Genomic DNA, 22,187 nt, shown 5'->3' with positions numbered 1-22,187 from the left:
GCTGGCCTCGAACTCAGAAATCAGCCTGCCTCTGCCTCCCAAGTGCTGGGATCAAAGGTGTGCGCCACCACTGAAGCTATAGTTCTAACCCTGGTGGAATTTATTTTCACCAACACAGGGTGATATCTTCCATATTTTCCTACAGTAACGTTTTCTCTTTGTAATAAGAAATATTTTTGTAGAGAGATTATAACACCTTAAACATCGTTTCTCGCCATAGTAATACTCCCTAGATAGACAGCTAAAGTAAGGAGTTAGGATTTGGGGGAGCATGCGGATCCCAGCTTTTATCCATTATGTGTGCCCTGTCCGTATTAATTTTCTATTTAGCCGTTAGTTGAGATATTTCTTATCTCATGTTCCTCTTTTCCCGAAGCTCATGTCATGGCTTACAGTTCCAGCATCCACCAATGCCTAACAGACCGAGTGCTTGAAAAATTACGAGTTGGAATTAGTGGCTTGGGGTAGAGATTACGGGAGATCATAAAGGCCACAGCGGCCTGGCGTTTTTGTTTTTTGTTTAATGTGTATATGTTCTAAAGGGAAGTAGGGGTGAGAGCTGTGGCACCCCCCCACCTCTTTGTTGGCCTGGCCCGGGACTTCCGTTTGGTGGGGAAGTAGGTGGGGCGGGAAATCTAAACCCGAGTTCGCAGCTTCCGTCACTCCCCGTGGGCGGCGCTCCCCTTTGACCCCGCGCTCGGGAGCTACACATCCGGGCCACTGTTACTAGCGAGGGGAAGATGGCGGCCGCGGCTGTGGTGGTTCCCGCAGAGTGGATAAAGAACTGGGAGAAATCAGGGAGAGGCGAATTGTGAGTGTTTCTGACCGAGGGAAGGCGCCGGGCCGCCCTGAGGTCGGGGCGCTGGGCTCAGTCGGAAGTGGGGTTCAGGGGCCGGGGGGCAGCGGCGCCCCCTCCCCCACCCGCACCCGGGCGGCGGTTGAGGATGGTTGGTTGGTCCGGAGTTTCCACTTGACTGAGGAGCGGAGCCGGGAGCCGCCACTATCGCCGCCGTGAGCGTCTGCCTTCCCCCCGACCTCCTCGAAAGCCCCGTGGTCCCCGGGAGCCCCGCTTCCTTTAGGTCTCTCCGCAGAACTTCCGTCTCGTCCCCCCAGGTCCCCCTGGGCTCCTGCCCTGTCGCTTTTTTGTCTGTCTCGCTTGTCGTCTTAACTCAGCTCGCTTGGCTCGGCTCCTTTTCTCCCCGTGGCTTCGCAGCCGGAGCTGTGTGGGTCCACCACTTGCCATGTCTCTCACTGTCCCGTTTTATTTTCTTATTTTTTATTTGCACCCCCCCCCACCCCGATCTAAGGCGACTCCCGCACTTTGGCTCCGGGCCTCTCCTGTGCCCGAAGTCTTAGGAGGGCGAACTGTCCTGAACTCTCTGCTCCTCGCCGCTGGTGGCAGAGGAGCCCGGGGCGTCGGGGACAGCCAGGCTTGGCACCTCTGCTTTCTCAGGGAGCGGCAGCTTGCGCTGCCCTGGCCCTGCGGTCCTCGGGAAAGTGTGGCAGGGATTGCCGCTTCTTTTTGCCAAGTCCCTGCCGTCGTGTCACCTCGCCGTGGTTTCGGGATGGGATTCAACTTTTCCTGGTAGAAGGTTTAGGGAACCCCATTTTGGCCTGGGACTGCAGCGAGTGCTCGCCCTCCTCGAGGCTTTTCTAGCACTTTAGGATGGTCTCTGTATCCTTTAAGTCGTAAACTTACTTTGTACCCCTCTCCGGTAATTTCCCATAGTAGCGGCTTTCGCGCCTCCCAATAGCCACCTCACCCCCCCCCCCCGACTCCCCGTTTAAGTGGACAGAATTAACCACTGATTAAAAAAAAGAAGTTGTAATTTCTTCTTCTGAGTAGCTCTGGAAGCTTAGCAGTCAATCCTGTGTGAGATTAACTCTCTCTGGCTGCTTGAGTTGTCTCCCTCCACACTCCCACACTCATCCAGTATCAGATTCCCAGTTGCTCGCGGGAAGATAGGAATCTTTAAAACTTTGTTACTTCAAAGAAACCCGGTACACCAAGCTCTTGTGACTTGACTTACTCCCACATCCTTTTGCTGTTCTGTGAAACGTTAACTGCGTGAGTCCTAGAATTGGATTGTCTGAGTAAGTGGCTAGCTTAGCCCACTTAACCAGCTGAGTGACCTTGGATAAATTCGTAACCATTTGGGGCCATTTCCCCTTGAGTAAATTGGGAATAAGAAGCGTTCTACTCGAAGGATTGTTGTGAAGAGTTAATGTCTGTAAAGCCCTTGGGTTATAGTAAGTGCCCAAGTGATAGCTATTAAAATATTATTCCAGCTTTTAGAAATTTAAAGTTCTCGGGACAGCTCTTGTGCATGCAGGCTCCACCTCTTTGCTTGGCGATTAGTTGGCCTCAGACATCCTGCATATTTACTTTTGTATGCTAATGAGTTGAGAGGCCCGTGGAGAAAAGGGATGGCATCTCATTTCTTTTTGGTAGGACTTGTCCTCCAGTATATACTTCCAGTTCCTTCGAGTTTTGTTAACTCAGAGGTCTGTCTCACATCTAAGAGAAGCATTCGTGTTTACTTTCTATGTGCTGTTTAACCAGCTACCTGTCTGTCCGGTGCCCCGAGTGCTGAGAAGGCAGGATGGGAAGCAGCTCGAGGGAACCGGGCCAGATTGGAGGGAGAGCCTCCGCAGACAGTTCAGTGCGTCCTTATTTAGCATCTAAAGCGGATTCATTTGTGAACTGTCCTGTTTGTGGGTTTCTCAGCTCCCTACTTCTGGATGTATTTCACTGTGTGTGTGTGGAGGGGTAGCATGTGCTCCATCAGTGAGCTACATCCACAGGCCTAGCTGTTTTTGTTTTTTAACAGTTTAATGTTTTTACTTCCACTTTAGAATAGGAGGAGGAGCCCTGCCTAACTTCTGACTGGCAATAGGTGGAGAAAAACTAAGTGGTGTATGAAGCCAAGAATATAAAGTGGGATTTTGAGTTCATATGTGTTTACATGATCCATGCTACCTAGTGTTAAAAGAGCTACTTAAAAACTGTACTTAGGATTTTCATGTATTTATTGTATAGCTTGTGGATTGTGGGTTTGAAGTACAGTAGATTCAAATTAGTGTGACAGCTTAATGATTATATAAATATAATTTCTGTAAGAGAACTTATCTTAAAAAAAAAAAAGCCGGGCGAGGTGGNGCACNCCTTTAATCCCAGCACTNGGGAGGCAGAGGCAGGCGGATTTCTGAGTTCGAGGCCAGCCTGGTCTACANAGTGAGTTCCAGGACAGNCAGGGCTATACAGAGAAACACTGTTTCGAAAAAGAAAGAGAGAGAACTTATCTTTTTTTTTTTTTTTTTGAGACAATGACCTTGTAGCTCATACTGACCTTGAATTTATTATCATCTGGGTGCTAAGATTATACGCATGTCCCACTACATTAGCTGAGAATTTAAAGTTGGATGGCACAGCTTGGTGTGGTGGTTCACACCTGTAATCCTAGCACTTGGGAGGATAAGGAAGGAGTCCCAGGAGTTTGAGGTCAGCAGAGGCTACACAGTTAACTTTGTTGGAAACAAAACAATAAAAGGCAAAAGAAACAAGACTTGAGAGCTGTCTGGGGTAAGGAGTTAAGAGCCTTTACTTACTTCAGTTCTTAGGACCCACATCTGATGGCTTATGGTCTCCTGTAACTCTAGCTCCAAGGGATCTAAAACCTCTGGTCTCACAGGCACCTGTACACATACACACACACCAAACACATACATACACATAGCTATACAACTAAAACATATCTCAAAAATCCAAAAACTGAAGCTGTTTAATATAACGAAATATTCTAAGGCTTGCCTTACTGGTGAATGAATCTAGAGGCTTTGTACATACTAAGCAGCTACTACTACGAAACTATATCTTCAGCCCTTTACAAAATTATTATATTAGCATACAGAGTAATAACACTTTATTATGACATTTTCATACATGTGTCATAGTTTTAGTTTGCTGGTTTCCTCCCTACTGCTTTCCTCTACCCACTTCTTGATGGCCCTTTTTTTCCTAACTAGACCTGCCATTGTCTTTTTGTCTTTTCTCTTATTTGTCTTTTTTTCTTCTCTTGTCTCCTCTCTTCTCTGACTCTGTAGCCATGGCTGGCCTGGAACTCACTTTGTAGAGCAGGCTGGAAAATGCTGTGATTAAAGGCATACATACACACACACCACCATGGCTGACCTTCATTACCTACTCTTTGTTAATTAATTTATTTATTTTGTTTTTTGAGACAGGGTTTTTCTGTGTAGCCCTGGCTGCCCTGGAACTCACTCTAGACCAGGCTGGCCTCACACTCAGAAATCCGCCTGCCTCTGCCTCCCAAGTGCAGGGATTAAAGGCGTATGCCACCATTGCCACCTATTTTTAATCTACCCTTTTCTTTCACTTGAATTCTCTCCTCCTCTCTCATTGTACCTTTCTATTTTCATGGCTTACACATACGTATATGTACACTTAGAAATGTGGTTTTTGGCATGCTTAAAATAATAATTTCCTGTTTTATCTGTAAATATATTGATTTTGTTTTCCTTTATGCCCCGTCCATTTTGCTGTCACCTTCTCCTCTTTTTTTTTTTTTTTTGGTTTTTTCGAGACAGGGTTTCTCTGTGTAGCCTTGACTGTCCTGGAACTCACTTTGTAGACCAGGCTGGCCTCGAACTCAGAAATCCGCCTGCCTCTNTTTTCGAGACAGGGTTTCTCTGTGTAGCCTTGACTGTCCTGGAACTCACTTTGTAGACCAGGCTGGCCTCGAACTCAGAAATCCGCCTGCCTCTGCCTCCCGAGTGCTGGGCCTTCTCCTCTTCCTCGTCGTCGTCTTCTTCCTCCTCCTCCTCTTCTTCCTTCCCCTCCTTTTCCTCTTCTTTTATTCTTTTGGGTTTTCAAGTCAGGGTTTTCTCTGTGTAGCTCTAGCTGTCCTGGTCTGCCTCCCAAGTGCTGGGATTAAAGGTATGTCCCCACCACAGGCAGGCTTCCTTTTTTAAAGACAGTGTCTCATGTATCCTAAGCTGGCTTTGAACAGTTGTATAACTGAGAATGACCTTAAATTTGTGATCTTCCCTCTATTTCCCAAGTGCTGGAAAGTTCTAGAAAGGCGAACCACACCCGGTTTATTCAGTCAGGAGAATTGAACCCAGGGCATAAGATATGCTAAGACAAGCACTGTACCAACAGAATTACATCCTCAGACCTTTAATTTTCTGTTTTGAGACAGGGTCTTGTTCAGTTGTCCAGGCCAGCACTGAACATGAAATCATCCCATCCCATTCCATTCTCTCAAGTTGCTGGGATTGCAGGACTGCACTGTCAGGTCTTGCCATAATGAAATATTTTTAACAATCACTATTTAGATATTGTAAACACATCATCATCCTCTACTCTGTTTTTATTCATTTGTCTTCTTTTCCTTATGTATAAACTTTGTTTCATAGAGCTTAATTTTAGAGGTTTTAAAAATCATGTTACATACATTAGCATTTTCATCTTGTTAAAACAAATAATATTGTAAATATATTACAAAAATTCTTTGGAAAAATGTCTTAAATATGAAGTAGCAACTGGAAATGCTAAAAGTGAGGGTAGAGTGAATACATTTGATTTTTCGAGTATGCCATATGTAAAGTTATTTCTTAGGATTTTTCCTTTTCATTTAATAATTTTAAATGTTTTTGGTTTTTAGAGATAAGGTCTTATGTAGCCCACTCAGGCTGATCTGGAACTTGCTCTGTACTCCAGGGTGACCTTGAATTCATTATCTTCCTGCTTTAGCCTCCTCACTATTGGGATCTCAGTGGCTAGCTGATTATTCCTTGATAAAACAGCAACAAGTGCTTTCCAGCCCTGAATTTTTTTAAAGTATGTGTTGTGTTCCGTGAGATTCCCAAGTTTGTATTGTTTGTAGCATCGTAGCAGTATATAGCTATTGTGAGAGTTACAGGGTCTGTAGTGATAGAGAAGCAACATGATGGTGAGAATAAGCTCAGAGATAAAGCAATTTGCATAGTGTAGCTGGTCTTTGCTATTTTTTGGCTTCTTCTTTTTCTTACCCTTTAACCCCATGGTTTCACCCCCTAACACTAGTTAGTCGAGAATCAAGGAGAGATGGGAAGGGAGAGAGGAGGAGGAAGAGGAGGTGAAAAGAGGAGATGGAAGAGGAGGTGGAAGAGGAGGTGGAAGAGGAGGTGGAAGAGGAGATGGAAGAGGAGGTGGAAGAGGAGGAGGAGGAGAGAAGAGATCCCTGAATCCAGTTTCTTTGACCATAGAGCTACTAACAAACTGCAACAAACCCCCATCGAACTTCTGGGTGGGGGTGTCCCTTGAATTTATGTACCCTTTGTAAAGTTCCCAGAATTCCAAATGTCACACAATGGCAGAAATTATCTGCAGCTGCCAAAACTGTGTTTCTTCTAGAGCACAAGGCAAATCATGGTCACCTGCTGCAGACAGTCTGAAGCAGCCCCACATCCCTTCATGTGGGGTTAAGCTAAAAGCACATTCCTATAAAAGAAACCAAAAGTCCAGAATTCTCAAAAATGTCGCTATAGCATGCTCTGAGTTCCCTGTCTTCAGCACCATAAAAAAAAAAAAAAAAAAAAGACAAAACCACAAACTGTATAGGGCATTTTCATAATTTTCAAGCAAGTAATTTTTTTTTAGTGAAATATTCCTTAATTTTTTTATTCCTGGTACTACTACCACAATTTTCAGGGCAGTATATCTGATGTAATGAAAAGATAGTGCTAAGGCAGAGACATTAGGAATAAACATCTAATTAACATTCTACTGCATTAATCAATATTAATTAACAGTTGCTTTTCCCCCTAAACTGTGCCTCTGGCAGTCTAAGCAAGAAAGGTTTCCTATTTAAGCTGCTACTAGGAACTTTTGGCTATAGATCATGATTGCTTCTGTCTCAGACTTTTACTTCCTGTCTCAAAGTAACCTGCAGTTCCCCTGACAACTCCTCATCAGCTAATAATTGTAGGCCTTTTCCTAGTGTCTTTAAAAAGAACAAAACAAAACAAAACAAAAATAACCCCCCAAAACCTTCTTTTACTGTGTCCACCACAACAAGGACTTTAAAAATATGTTTCCTTTATTTTTTGAAATTATAATATTACATCATTATCCCTTCCCTTTTTCCCTTCAAACCCTTCCATATATCCTCTTGCCTTCTTTTAAATTTATGACTAACAGAGCTTTTAACCACAACTATGTACTGTGCTCCATGAAAACCAGTTGTCTATTATCAGATCATCTTAACTTTGAGGAATAAGCTTTGTTAGGTAATATTTTACCTATCAAAACAGTCCATCCCTCATATACCTATACACTATTGGTTTCTAGAGTATATGTATAAATGTCACTTATGTTTTTAACATTTAAATGTGTGTGTGTACTTATGCATGCTAGGATGCTGGACAGAAGACAGTTCTTGGTAATTGTTTTTTTTTTTTTTTTCTCCTTCCACCATGTGAAACCAGGGGATTGAATTTAGGTCATCAGGCCCAATTGGCAGCAAGCATCTTTACCCACTAATACACTTCTCTGGCCCACCAAATATAGTTTTAGATGATAAATTATGGAAGTGGTAGGGCTGGAGAAATGGCTCAGGGTAAGAACATGTACTGCTTTTCCTTAGGAACAGAGTTTTATTCCCATTGTCTATGGTGGGGTGACTCCTAACCAGCTACAAAAAGTAACTCTTAACTGCACAGGAATCCATCCCCTCTGGCATCCCCAGACACCTATACATGACATGGACACACTCAAAGACAGACAAACACATAATTAAAGCTAATCAAAGTAAATCTTTACGTGCTGAAGAGCTAGCTTAGCAGTTAAGAACGCGTACTGCTCTTAGACCTGGGTTTAACTGCCCCAAACTAGTTCTAGGAGATAAGTCTCCCACCCTCTTTTTAATTTTGTGTTCACCTGGTGCATATACATACACTTTAAACACACATACATGTACCAAAAAATTGAACAAATCTTTAAAAGGTTGTAAAAATTGTATCATGAGTTTTTTCCACAAGAGGTATAAAAACAATAGAGGGCTCCTGAAGGTTTTAATTGTTTTATTGATTTATTCAATAATTTGTAAGTATTGTTCAACTTGGCCTAGAATGTCTGGTAATTCTCCTACTTCAGTGTGCTTGGTGTCCAGCCCTGAATCTTTTTTTTTTCTTTTCTTTTCTTTTCTTTTTTTTTTTTTTTTTGAGACAAGATGTCTGTCCAAGCTGGTCTTGAACTGGCTGTGTAGCTGAGGATGATCTTGAATTTCTAATCTCACGCCTCCACTTCGCAAGGACAAGGCTTCTATACAGACTGATGGTATCACACCTAGTTTATGTGCCACTGGGGATCAAACATAAGGCACAGAATACTCTACCCACTGAACTACATCTCTGGTCCTGAAGCCTTGCTTAATTTGATTTCATATTTTAACTTGTATTCATGAGTTAAGTGCAAATCTTGGTCTGTTTTTCTGTTAAGAGAAATTCATTCTTCAGATCATGTTGATGCAACGTTAGGAAGTTATTAAGTTACTACTTTGTTTGCTAAGTTATTTTATAATGCCGAAATAGAGACTTTGCCATTAATGAAACTGCTTTTTCCTACTTACAAGGGTAAAGCTTTTGTTATTTTGTTTTCTAGGACATTTCTTGTTTTCTTCATAAGTTCATGTTTCTACAAGATAAAATGGTTTTGTCCTCGTATTTATTTACTTATTCTTTTTGGTTTTCTGAGACAGGGTTTCTCTGTGTAGTCCTGGCTGTCCTGGAACTCACTCTGTAGACCAGGCTGGCCTCGAACTCAGAAATCTGCCTGCCTCTGCCTCCTGAGTGCTGGGATTAAAGGTGTGCGCCACCACACCCGGCTCCCTCGTATTTATTTTTAAGGGTAGTATTTTTGTTATAATATTGAGAAAAGAGACAAGTACTTTGCTTAAACTATTTAACCTTTCTTGCTGTTTTGTTTTTAAAGACTAGTTGAAGCACAGGTGAATATCAGTCTTTTACATGTGAAACAAGCTTGCAAGCTGTGAGCACAAGTACTTCGGTCTTGTTTGTGTTTCCTTTTTGCTGAAAATAGGGATAAGTAAGATGGAAAGCTAAATATTCATGTTAAAAATATTCATAACATCCTTCTGAAATCATTAAAAGAACATAACTCATTCATTCACATTTTCACAGATCTTTGATACTAGATTTCTGTGTTCTCAGGGAGTTGAGGCAGCATTTCCATAATAGCACAAAACTATTTGACAAGAGGAAAAACTGGTCAACTTTTTAAATATTGAGGGCATAAATTAATACTGATGTTTGGGCTGAGACAGAATATTTAAATATTTTTAAGGCCATATTATAATGGGCAAGTATTTTGTCTGTTATCTTTCTGTAATGTAGGTTAGTTTATCAGAAGTGTTTGACAGATTGGATAGTGACCAATTACTTTTAAGGATACTTGTGGGCCTACTATTTGTGGACATAGTTAAACTGATACTTTTTAAAAAAACAACTTTTTGAGACAGGGTACTCCTATATCCAGGTCTGCCTTAATATTTCCATCTTCCTGCCTCAGGTTGTAAGTGCTTGTTTTTGTTTTAAGTACACATATCTATTATGCAAGTGACTTGCCTGAATATGATAACCCATTAATGATTTTGTACACAATTTTAGCAAATCTTTGAGATGATGACAATATTATCTACAGGCTAATAAGTGTGCTTGTGGCTAAGTGACTGACAATATAAACTGACATTTCAGTTAATTCTTAGTTATGTAATGATGACTATACCATAGGTAGGAGTTCGGAACACTGACGCAGCCTCTCTTCAGTCATTGGAAGGCTTATTGAAAAAGACATGTGTTACCATTGCTGAAAGTAGTGGAAGATGAAGCTGGCGGAAATGCAAGGGAACAAAGGCATTTGTAATAATGAAGAATAAAAAAAAAAAAATTCTACACTCTCTCCCTTTGAGACAGGATTTTATTCTGTATTCCATGTTGGTTTAGAACTTGTGGTATCCCTGCCTCAGTATTTCAAGAGTTTGGGATTTCAATTGCATGAATTTCTACAGCTCCTTCCAATTTCATTCTTTTTCTCCCTCCTTGCTACCCTTCCTTCAAGGTATCATACATTCCAGGTACAAAGCTTGATATAGTTAAGGTTGATCTTGATTTCTGATCTTTCTGCTAACTATATCCCAAGCTTTGGAATTACAGTGTATGCCACCATACCAGGTTTGTGTGCTCCTAGGAATCAAATCCAAGGCTTATGTATGCTCGGTGATCACTGAGCCATATCCTGAACCCACAGTGAGTATTTAGTACATGTATGCAAAGCTAAGTACACCCAATATACGGAAGGTGGAGGCGGCAGGATCAGTTCAGTGCCAGCTTGAACTGCATAGTGAGTTTGAGGTCATCTTTGGTTATGTGAACAATAATACATGTATACAGTGTGTAATCACCAGACCAGGGTAATTGCCATATCTATTACCTCACATCAGCCATGCTCAACCTTTCTAATGCTGTGACCCTTTAATGCAGTTCCTCATGCTGTGACCCCTAGCCATAACATTGTTTCATTACTACTTCATAACTAATTTTCCTGTTGTTATGAATTATAATATAAATATCTGATATGCAGGATATCTAATATACTACCCCCAAAGGGGTTTCAGCCCACAGGTTAAGAATTGCTGCATCAAATATTTATCTTTTGTGCTGAGAATACTTAAATCCTCTCTATTGGCAACTTTTTTGAGACAGGTCTTTTTCTACTGAACCATCTTGCTCCCCCTGTCTAGTAGAATACATTTTTTAATAGGTGGTGGGTGGTTAATAGTTTATAATGGAGATTTTTCAATTTTTATATAGATTTAGTAACTGTTTTACATTGGCCTTTTATTCTTAATTTTGAACATAATTGTGTAACTTGGTTAGGTGTAACTTGAGATAGTTTGTGGTTTGCCTGGGCTACAGAGTGAGTTCAAGGCTAGATTGATGAACTTGTCTAGACTGTCCAAAGGAAAACAATAGAAGAGGGATAAGGGTCTATCTTATTGATAGAGTGTTTGCCTAGCATGTGCAAGGCTATGGGTTAAACTGCAGGAGCAAAACAGCAAAGAAAATAATTATAAATGAATTATGGACCAGAAGATGTTTATTGTTTTTTTTTTTTTTTTTTTTTTTTTTTTTTTTATCCTTTTGGAATGAAGTAATTGTTAATTTAGGACCCAGATATAGCTGTCTCTTGTGTCAAGTTGACATAAAACGAGGCAGCACCCCATCTATGGTTGGTTAGAAGATTTTTTTTTTTTTTTTTTTTTTTTTTTTTTTTGCGCCAACAAATGGAGTTTCAAAATATAATATACAGAGGCAAGGTGTAGGGATGTGGGTAACCTTTAGCATAGATACTCTGTAACTGGTGATATTGTGGCATCATATTAGCATAAGATAGAATAGATAAACAGAATCTATAAGCTTTTTTCCTCCAGTGCTGAGGATTGAACTCTAGGCTTTGTTCAACCCACTCAAAAGTTGGACAGGAGTGAAAGAGGTGCTGGCAGGAGTTGGAGGTGAGAAAGGGTAGAGTGGAATTGATGTAAATACAGTACTCATGAAATTGTCACCACGCCCAGCTTTTTTTTTAAATTGTTATTTTGGTTTTAAGATTTTTTTTGTTTGTTCTTTGTTTTTTTTTTTTTTTTGAGACAGGGTTTCTCTGTATAGCCCTGGCTGTCCTCCCAAGTGCTGGGATTAAAGGCGTGCACCACCACGCCCAGCTTCCACAGTTGTTTTACAACATATAGTGGCCATTTAGAAAAAGTCTTTCACTGAATTATACAACTCTTCCAAATATTGACAAACTTCATTGTATGGTATCAGATACACTTTCCTTAGTGTCACCACCAAAGATGATCAGGTAAACCTCTATGACAGTAGTCATCCCCATAGTGGCAGAAACGAATTTTTCAAAATTATTTTATCAAATATGTTCCTTCTATAAATTTCAAGGAACCGAACTGATCTTGTTGGCTGGGCAACAAAATACTGTTTTCCTTGAAGTGACAAACTTGGTTCATTGTAGTCATAACTTGTTAGTTGTTTCTCAAGTGGAAAAAATGATGTTCTATAAAAACAAGATAGTTCAGTCTACAGTTAAAAAACACTGTTATAGGCTTGTTGGTGACTACTTATAATCCCAGCACTTTGGATGGTTGAGGTAACAGAATTACATTGAATTAGAGGCTAGTCAAAGCTACAGAGTATATTCCAACCATAAATAAGAAGACCCTGTTTAAAAAATACAGATTTACAGGTAGTTTTCATGTAGGCAACTGTTAATAATTAAATATTGGGTAGGGATTGTTTATTCAAATTTCTCATTTTATGGGGCATTTAAATGACATTTTAAAAAAATGACAGCACTGGATATGGTGTTGCATGCTTCGAATCTCAGTGCTTGTGGCACCGAGGTAGGAGGATCAAGTGTGCCAGGCTAGCCTGGGCTGCACGGTAAGATTCTGTGTCTGCCAAACCAAAAAGCCAGGCCAGTACTCTAGAGGCAGAATCTCTGGGATGTATAGTAAGACTGTGTCTCAAAAAACCAAACCAAACCAAACCAAACCAAATGACAACAAAACCCCCAACCAGCTACCCCCCAAACCCCAAATATTTCAGAGCTCAGACATTTTTTTTTTTTTTTTGGTTCTGGAGATTGAACCCAGGGCCTTATGCATGCTAAGAAGTGGGTTACCACTGGACTATACCCCAGCCCTGTGTTCTGGATTTACATAAATTAATAATTAATACATTTTTTGGTGCTAGGGATTTTATTCATAAACAATATTTTTTAGACTCTGTTGCAAATGTGCTGAAAGATGATAACCTAGATATTAGGGTTGATTTTTTTTTTTTTTGTCTCGCATGACTACTAAGGATCTGAGTGAGAAAATACAGTAGCAGTTGTAAATACGTTTGGTGTACAGGTAAAATTGGAGGTAGATAGACTTAGAAGTGGGTAAGATCACCCAGTGTGTATGGGGAGAAAGTGGTGCTGCTAAGAGCAAAAGCAATCACATATAAGGACAAATGCACTTGCAAGCATAAGAGATGATTCCACTGAAAAGGAAAGGGAGGGAGAGAAGAGGATTTGGACATCCTTAAGCTGAAACTGGAAATGCTCCAATGTCTGAAACTTCTTGAGTACTGAGATACCACTAGTAGAGACTTCCATTACTGATATAGGCTGAAAGAACACAGCTTAGGAACATGGTTTATTTAGTTTTAGTGTGTCCAAGGAAAACAAGGTCCTGTTAGTCCCTTTCAGCTACAATAACACTTTTTCTGAGCATGTCCAGTTGCAAGTCCACTTGCAAGTCTGCTTACTAAGTAATAGAATGTATTGTCACTGTACAGTAAACTGTTGAGTGCATAAAGTTAAAAATATATAAGATTATAGGTAGGGGGTTGTAGAAATGGCTCAGCAGTTGATAGCACTTAACTGCTCTTTCAGAGGATCTGAGTTCAGGTCCTGGGACCTATGTTTGGCAGCTCACAGCTGCCTGCCTGTAAATCCAGCTCTAGGGAATCTGACACCTTGTGCCCTTCACAGACACCTGAACATGGTATACACTAATACAAATATACACATATACATGAAAACAAATCTTATTATGTGTAAGGTATATGTGAAACAAAATACATTTTGTGTTACATTTTAGTCCTCAGACATCTTAGGTACATACAAATATTTTGAACAGAAATACGAAAAAATTAAATTCTGGAGTAGTTTTCATTCTAAGCATTGTAGATAAGGGACACTCTTCCCTACCGTGTATTAATTTGCATCCTGTGGGCTGCCCCTTTTGGTATTTTGATTGTTTTGTTTTTATTTTGGGTTGCACAAACATTTTCTAGTTTGCAGTTTAGTAGTCACCAATTCTTTACCAATCTTGTTTCAACTATATTTCCCTTTAATTATTTCATTGTTTTGTATTACTTTGTAGCAGGTAGCATGTTATCTATAGTGTTATATTGAAGATGAGAATGTAGTATTTCTTTGACATTCTGATTTTTTCTCTGGGTGGTGTATTATTTCATCAGTAGCTGGGACATAATGCTTTTAGTCTATTTCCATGGTGTGAAAAGCCACTGACAGATGGTGGATTTTTTTTTTTTAATTAGGGATCTTAAAATGAAGATGTTCTAATTCTATCATTTTATTGGCATATATTATTGTACAAAATAATGGGTCTCATTATGATCTTTTCATTTCTGTGTACAATTTACTGTGGTCATATCCAACCCTATTCATTCCCTCTTCTCTTTGCCTGCCCTCGCAGTGCTCCATTTATATTTCAGCCATTGTCAAAAAAAAAAAAAAAAGGAGAAATCTTAGATTTTTCATCCACCATTCCCTCTGTTGGTTGAAATAGTTCAAAATGGAGACATTTTATTTTATACAGGGTATCAAATTTACTATGGTAGCAGAGGCTGCTGATTCTCCATTCTTTACCTCTTAAATCCTAGGATTACAATCATTCATCACTATGTCAAGTAGAGACATTTCTTCTTTACTATTGAGTTACTCAATGTTTATAATGAGAGGCAGAAAAATTTTATGTAAGAAATGAATTGCCAATATTTAGAAAGATGGGTTGATTGATCTCGTTCTTATGTGTTAGAAGGTTTTGTGTCATGATCATAGGTATTTAAATACATCTGGGGCATTTCTATATACTTTTTAGGAGATAAAACTTGTTCCTTAGGAATCAACTGTTTTTAGGATTGAGAATTGATAGTGTTTTTGTTTTTGTTTTAAATTCTAGTTTGCATTTATGCCGGATTCTCAGTGAAAATAAAAGCCATGACAGTTCGACCTACAGAGGTATGATTTTTTTTTTAAGTATCATTGCTAACATTTTTGGTTTGTTTATAAGTTTTATAAATCTTTATTTGATTTTATATAAGAGTGCATGTAATTAAGACCTTATAGTCAGTAGTAAAATTGTAGTTACTTACAGTAAGACATCTAGGATACACACATTATTTTGTCTGTTTGACTTTTATAATTGTTGTATATTTGTTTAAATTTCTATAGTTAGCTGTACCAATCATAAATGAGAGAGAAAGCTATCCTGGAGAAAAACTATTTTGGTCATAGTTGCACTAGAAAATTTCTACCAACCAAGTTCAGTGTTTTTGCTCAAGCTGGTTGTGTTCAGGTGGTATCTGGGGAACTTGTTAAAGGCAGTTGTCATGGAAAATATAAGCAAAGGAGTGTTTGCTGAATACACAGATAGGATATATTAAGTAAAAATGCTCCACAATTAAGCAGGATATAGATTTTACTTCTTTAGGATTTTACCGTTTAACTTTCATTAATTTAAAACTAGGAACATGGATTTGGTAAAAGACAAGCCAGAAAGCAATTGTGTCTTGATTTATAGTGTTTTTAACTTATAGCTTTCATTGGAGATAATCCTGTACGTTTTGGCATGAAATAAGTATTTTTATAATTAATAGTTTATTTTAACAAAATAAATATATAACAATTATTGTAGTGACATGGCATTGTGAATAGATGATTAAGAACAGTGTTTTTCCAGCCAGGTGTGGTGGCGCAGGCCTTTAATCCCAGCACTCGGGAGGCAGAGGCAGGCAGATTTCCGAGTTTGAGCTTCTGAGTTCGAGGCCAGCCTGGTCTACAAAGTGAGTTCCAGGACAGCCAGAGCTACACAGAGAAACCCTGACTTGAAAAACCAAAAAAAAAAAAAAAAAAAAGTGTTTTTCCTATAGAAAAACTTACTTTTGGTTTTACCAAAAGTTGAGTATTACCTTAATTTAAGAGAATGTATTTATTAGATGGAACATTGGAGGGTTGAGGGGAAAGTATTTTTAACAAATGAAATACCAAGTTTTGGTTTCTGTTATTTTAGGAAGCTCTGTTTTAAGACTTAACATCTCAGCTGGGTTTGGTGGCACATTCCTATAATCCTAGAACTTTGGATGCTGAGATGAGGATTGTGATTTCAAAGCCAGCCTGGGCTACGAAGCGAGTTCTAGGCCAATCTGAGCTGTATAGTAGAACCCTGTCTCAAAAACAACCAACCAAATAGCAAACAAAAAAATTAAAATGTCTTAATATGTCTATCATGACACCCACAAATACTAGATTTTTACCTTGTTTATAAAGTAATATAATTGGGCTGTATAAATGTATAGCTCAGCAGTAGAGCACTGGCCAGGCAAATTGGAAGCCCTATTTTTTTGTTTATAGTATTCTAGTAAAATCTGTATGATCACTCATAATGACTTTCAAGTGTGTGTGTGTATGTCACAAACACATATTTGTTTTGTTTTGCCTAAGTAAAGTTGACTGCTGGAAATTTAGGAAAGTATAAAAGTGTATATGTGTATAAAATTCTTCTCTCATATTGTTATGTTCCTCTGCCTCCGTTCCTCCCAATTCACTCTCCTACCTTCCCTCTCCTCTAAATCTACTCCTCCTCTGTCTCCTTTCAAGAAAAAAAAAAAGAAACAAAACAAAACAAAACTATCAGATTCCCAGGGATATCTACTGAACATGAACATGGCCTAACAAGTTACAGTAGGATTCTGTATAATGTATAAACCTTCATATCATAGTTGGAAGTGGCAGTCCAGTAGGAGGAAAAGGATCCTAAGCACAGGCAAAAGAGTCAGAGACATATTCTACTCCCACTGTTGGGAGTCCCATAAGAATACCAAGATACGTAACCATAATGTATATGCAGAGGACCTAGCTGTGTTGTTGCTTCAGTCTTTCTGTGAGCCCCTATGAGCCCTGCTTAGGTGATTCTGTGGGTTGTGTTCTTGTATCCTCATTTCCTCTGGTTCCTACAATCCTTCTTCTGCAGGATTTCCTGAGCTCTGCCTAATATTTGGCTGGGGGTCTTTGTTTCTGTTCCCATCAGTTGCTGGATGACAGTTGGGCTAGGCATCAATCTATGAGTATAGCAAAATACCATTAGGAATCATTTCATTGATTTTTCTTTTTCTGTTTCTTGCCAGTTGTGCCAGTATCCCTCTGTCTAGTTGCTATCCTTAAAACTGCTTTTCCTAAAATGTTAGCACTAATGTGAAGTATTTACTAAAATTTCTTCATGTATGAAGGTTGTATGTTTCCCTGCACATTGTGAATGTAAGTGTAAAGTTTTCCGACTCTAGCTGGCTTGGTAGTTTTAAAGCACCATTTTCTTAGGGTTTCTGTTGCTGTAACAAAACTCCATGACTAAAAGTAATTTGGGGGAGGAAAAGATTTATTTCATTTTATAGCTTGCAGTCTATCATTGATGGAAGTCAGAACAGGAACTCCAGACAGGAAGATGGAAGCAGAAGCTGATGTTGAAGTCCTGTATGAGTGCTGCTTAGCTAGGCCTACCCCTCCCTCCCTGCATACCTGGGATCACCAGCTCAAGGGTCACAGTGCCCACATCGAACTGGGCCCTTCTATAGCAGCCATCAAAAATCAGTCATGAAAATGTACCACAGGTTTGCCCACAGGCCAGTCTGTTAGGGGACTTTTTCTCAGTTGAGGTTTGGTCTTCACAAGTGATTCTAGTTTTTGTCAAATTAGCATAAAACTAGCTAGCACAATTGACCCCTTGTCAGGTTGATACACAAATGTTAGACCCTAATATTTCTTTTTGTTCATCCTCATATTAATGTTAATATTACAATATAAAATATTCCAACTTTAAAAGTCTCAGTCTTTAAAGATTCAAACACTTTAAAAGTTCAGTCTCTTTAAAACAGCTAAAGTCTCAGAGTTTAAGCATCTGTAAAATATTCAAATTCTCCAAAATATCCAGTCTCCAAAATATCAAGTCCTTCTAAAAATTCCAGTAACTTTAAAAATCCAGTCTCTCAACTATGTGTTCCTGTTAAAACAAAAAAGTTCCATAGTTTTTTACTCCAAGAGGAAATAACCAGGGCACAGTCAAAGCAAGCAAAACCAAAGTTCAGCAGTGAACAGTGTTCAGTGGTTGATGTCCGGGGACCTACTCTTTATCATCTGGGCATCAAAGGGTTAGAATTAGCATTCCTTGCTCTGCCAGCCACAGCTCATCCAGCTAGGCTCTGGATGGCTCCGCTCCATAGCTTCGCTGTCCTTGGCATTCATTGGCTTCTCCAAAATGCTGGGGTCTCCTGCTATAACTAGGTTCCATCTTCACCACTGTCCTTTCTTGAGTTCTCTTCAGGGACTCCAATTCTGCCACAAGGCATGAAGCCTTCTTGTCTCCATGACTGCTTCATTCCTGGGGCTTCTGTTTAAGTTGAGGCTATACATTCACCCATGGCCTGTCTTGGTCTCACATAATGTCAAGCCTCAGCTGCTCTCCATGTCCTCTTCAGTCCTGGGATTTACACTGCTGCGGAGGCCAGACTTTTACCAATGGCTTCTCCTGGCCTCTTGAGTGTTGCTCTTCATAATTCTCTAATGCAGCGGTTCTCAATCTGTGGGTCACCACCTCTTGGTGGCCCAAACAATCCTTTCACATGGGTCACATATTGGGTATCCTACATATCAGATATTTTACATTATGATTCATAATAGTAGCAAAACTACAGTTATGAAGTAGCAATAAAAATAATGTTCTGATTGGGTCACCACAACATGAAGAACTGTTTTAAGGGGACTTAGTTTTAGCATTAGGAAGGTTGAGAACCACTACTCTAATGCCTATAAAATCATTAGTAAACTCTTCAAAATTACTTAGTTCTTCTGCCAGCATGAGGTATAATCTTGGCCCTCCCTGGACCACAGCTTTTGTTTGCTAACTCCAAGGAAATATTTCCCAGATTTTGCCTCACTGATGCTGGTCTCTTCCTCCTCTTCTTTTGAGGCTGCAACATTTTTTTCCATTTTTTGTTAATTTTTAAAAATTATTTGTTTCACTTTTATTTAATGTGCATTGGTGTTTGAATATGTGTGAAGGTGTCAGATCTTCTGGAACTGAAGTTATAGACAGTTGTGAACTGTCATGTGGGTGCCAGGAATTGAATCTGGGGCCTTTCTGCCTTTTCTCACTTCTCCAGCTGCTGTGACAGTTTTCATTGAGAGCAATCAGGCTTTTTATACCTTTATCAGAAAGACTATAATGCAGTTGCCAGGATCAATACAGTTGTAGTTGCCAGGATATAATGTGTGCAAGCTATTCAGAGTACACAAGATTGTCTAAGACCAATTGTCCTGTCAAGCTTACATACTTCCTTGACTTCTGAGGGAATATACAGAGAAGCATAAAGTGGCCTGAACCCTTCACTGTCTGAGGGAGTGCATTAGTCGAGGGAATGCATTAGTCTTTCGGGAACCGCACGACATACTGTGCTCTATGAGCCATGGACTCTAACCTGAAAATCTGTGAGGCATATGCCTCAGGGCAGCTAGGCCAGTCCAAGTCTATGGTTCCCCTCCCTGCAAGTTAGCCCAATTAGAGTGGATAACAGTGGATCTTTGCTTTATTAAAGGAGTTGCAGAAAAGAAAAATGTCCATGACTCCCACATCCTACTTGAAACCACTCAAGCCAGACAGTATTATGTGCAGGAAGGAAGGGAGTCTCATGTCTCACATATTCTTATCTTCAAGAGTAATTGATAATATGAAAATAGTAGGCATCATAGAATTCTTAGATGTGGGTACTTATTTTTCTGTTGAAAGAGGAAATATATAAGAAGATAGGGCTAACTAATTCAACACTTTCTCAGCCCACAACAATCAATAAATCCATTTTTTTGTTTCAATTCCATTCATGTCTTCTGTTCCTTACTTTTACTTTGCCTTTCTTACATTTAAAAAAAATTGTTGATTCTTTGTGAATTACACATTGTATACCCTAATCCTGTTCATCTCCCAGTCCCTCCATATCTGGCCTCTACCCTTGCAACCTCCCCCTCAAAACAAAGCAAAAACTAAAAAATAAAAATTAAATGAACAAACTCCCAACATCTTAGTGTGAAAGGTGTGGTATGTCACACTGTGTCACAGAGCATACCTTTTTGCCCAAACGGCTTTACTTGTAAATGTTCTTTGCAATGATTCATTTGTCTAGTTCGAGGCCTCTGGCTTCTACTACCCCATCAATACTGAATTCTCACCAGGATTGTTGCCCTGAGTCATGCAGATTTTGTAGCTTTGCTTCTGTAGGACTGGCTCCTTCACATACTCCAGCAGCTCATAGATGGGATAGATGGTGGGGTGAGCCAACTCAAGGCTCTGGATCTGGGTCTGGCTGGTAGCTGAGTTGGTCAGCCCACTAGCTCTCATGTCCAAGCCACCAGACCAGCTCTCCCGTGTTTGCCTAGATGAGGGGCGGAACTAGCTTTCCTGTACTGGTCTCCTCCTCCTCCCCCTTCTTCTTTTTCTTTTGTGGCTTTTCGAGACAGGGTTTCTCTGTGTAGCCCTGACTGTCCTGGAACTCACTCTGTAGACCAGGCTGGCCTCGAACTCAGAAATCCACCTGCTTCTGCCTCCCGAGTGCTGGGATTAAAGGCGTGTGCCACCACCGTCCAGCTTACTGGTCTCTTTTTAATCACCACATATTTCTCTGCTCTAGCCAACAAGCATCAATTGCCGTGGGCTCTGGGCTCTTGTTAATTACCAGTTATCTCTTCCACTCTAGCTGACCTACAGATGATTAACACAAAATATTACACAAATGGCTCTGGTCGAGTCTTTGCTTCCCTTTGAAACATCAAACACCCAACCACTATTACCTGCATTGCTTTCAGCATTCTTATCATCTAAGCCCCCGATCTCTGAGCTCTAAGTGTCTTTTTCAGCTCAGATTGTAAATGTCAAAACACATGGTCAAGTCTGTCATAGTAATACCTCATGATCTGATAACAATTTCTGTCTTAATTAGGGTTTCTATTAATAAAATACCATGAAACCAAAGCAACTTGTCTTTACCATTTCCTTCTTGATATGCACTCACTGATAGTGGATATTAGCCCAGAAACCAAGAATACCCAAGATATAACTTCTAAAATACAATAAAATCAAGAAGGAAGACCAACGCGTGGATACTTCTTTCCTCCCTAGAATAGGGAATAAAATATCCATGGAAGGAGTTGAAGAGACAAAGTTTAGAGCTAAGATGAAAGGATGGACTATCCAGAGACTGTTCCACCCGGGGATCCATCCCATAATCGGCAACAAATGCAGACACTATTGCATACACCAGCAAGATTTTGCTGAAAGGACCCTGATATAGCTGTCTCCAGTGAGGATTTTTTTTTTTTTAAAAGAATTTCTTTTTTCACTTGCTTTTTTTTTTTTTTGTCCTGAAATCTTTTTTTTAAATTTTATTTTCCATAAAAGGGGATTATAACTAGGCTTTATTTTAGTTTCTTTGAGGATGAAATGGTGTGGGGCAGGATCTCATGTAGTCAGGTTGGCCTGCAACTTGCTGTGTAGATGAGATGGCTTTAAACTCCTGCTCTTCCTGCGCCTGTTTTCTGAATTCATGCTGGGACTATGGACTGGTTGTACGCCACCGTACCTGGTATTTCTATGTTTTAGGGGAAGTTTCCTTTGAGTACTTTTCTATTTCATCATCCTGGGGATTGAACTCAGGATCTCAGCAATGCTAGGGAATCACTCTATGTTGAGCTACATTTCTCTAGCTTCTAGGCTTTATTTTATATTTGTGTTTTAGGTTTTTTTTGAGAATGTGTCATGTAGCCCATGCTGATCTGGAACTTGATATCTGGAACTTGAGATTGACTGGAGATCTGTCTACCTCTATCTCCTAAGTGCTTGGATCACAGGCTACTATGCCCAGTTTTATGAAATGTAGGAAATAGAATACAGAGCTTTTTGCATGGTAGGCAAGACCTTGACAAACTGATTCATGTCAGTAACCCTCTATTAATGGTTTTTAGCACTCCTTGTTTTTCAACTTTAGTGATTGGAAGGAGAAAAGTTATTATACAGAAATAAAGAAAAAAAAAACGACTCGAAGGTGTTCAGTCAACTTCTAACTCCCCAGTCAATAAAAGACTTTTTGTTGAGGAAATGAGGTGGTGATAATAGCATGGTTACTTGTAGTTGACAATTCTTATAAAATAGCAATTTTTGTTTGTGTGTATGTGTATGTATGTGTGTGTGTGTATTGTACAT

At 39.7% G+C, this 22,187-nt stretch overlaps 1 protein-coding gene across 3 annotated transcripts in view; it reads left to right on the top strand.

Annotated features, from left to right (window-relative positions):
* Positions 1–716: 716 nt before the first annotated feature.
* Thoc2 (THO complex 2) overlaps positions 717–22,187 on the top strand; it is a 110,414-nt gene continuing 88,943 nt past the window's right edge. For 2 of the 3 annotated variants that reach the window (XM_021153791.2, XM_029473076.1), the window contains exons 1-2: positions 726–811; positions 14,850–14,908. In XM_021153791.2, the coding sequence (XP_021009450.2) occupies positions 741–811; positions 14,850–14,908 (130 nt within the window). In that variant the 5' untranslated portion in view covers positions 726–740. Of the gene's footprint in view, positions 812–14,849; positions 14,909–22,187 lie in introns of all 3 variants that reach the window. The other variant, XM_029473077.1, reaches the window with a different exon arrangement.

This window comes from Mus caroli, chromosome X (assembly GCF_900094665.2).
Source record: "Mus caroli chromosome X, CAROLI_EIJ_v1.1, whole genome shotgun sequence".
NCBI classification, from domain to species: Eukaryota; Metazoa; Chordata; class Mammalia; order Rodentia; family Muridae; genus Mus; species Mus caroli.
The sequence above is the reverse complement of the archived record's forward strand: the minus strand, read 5'-3'. Positions and strand labels throughout refer to the sequence as shown.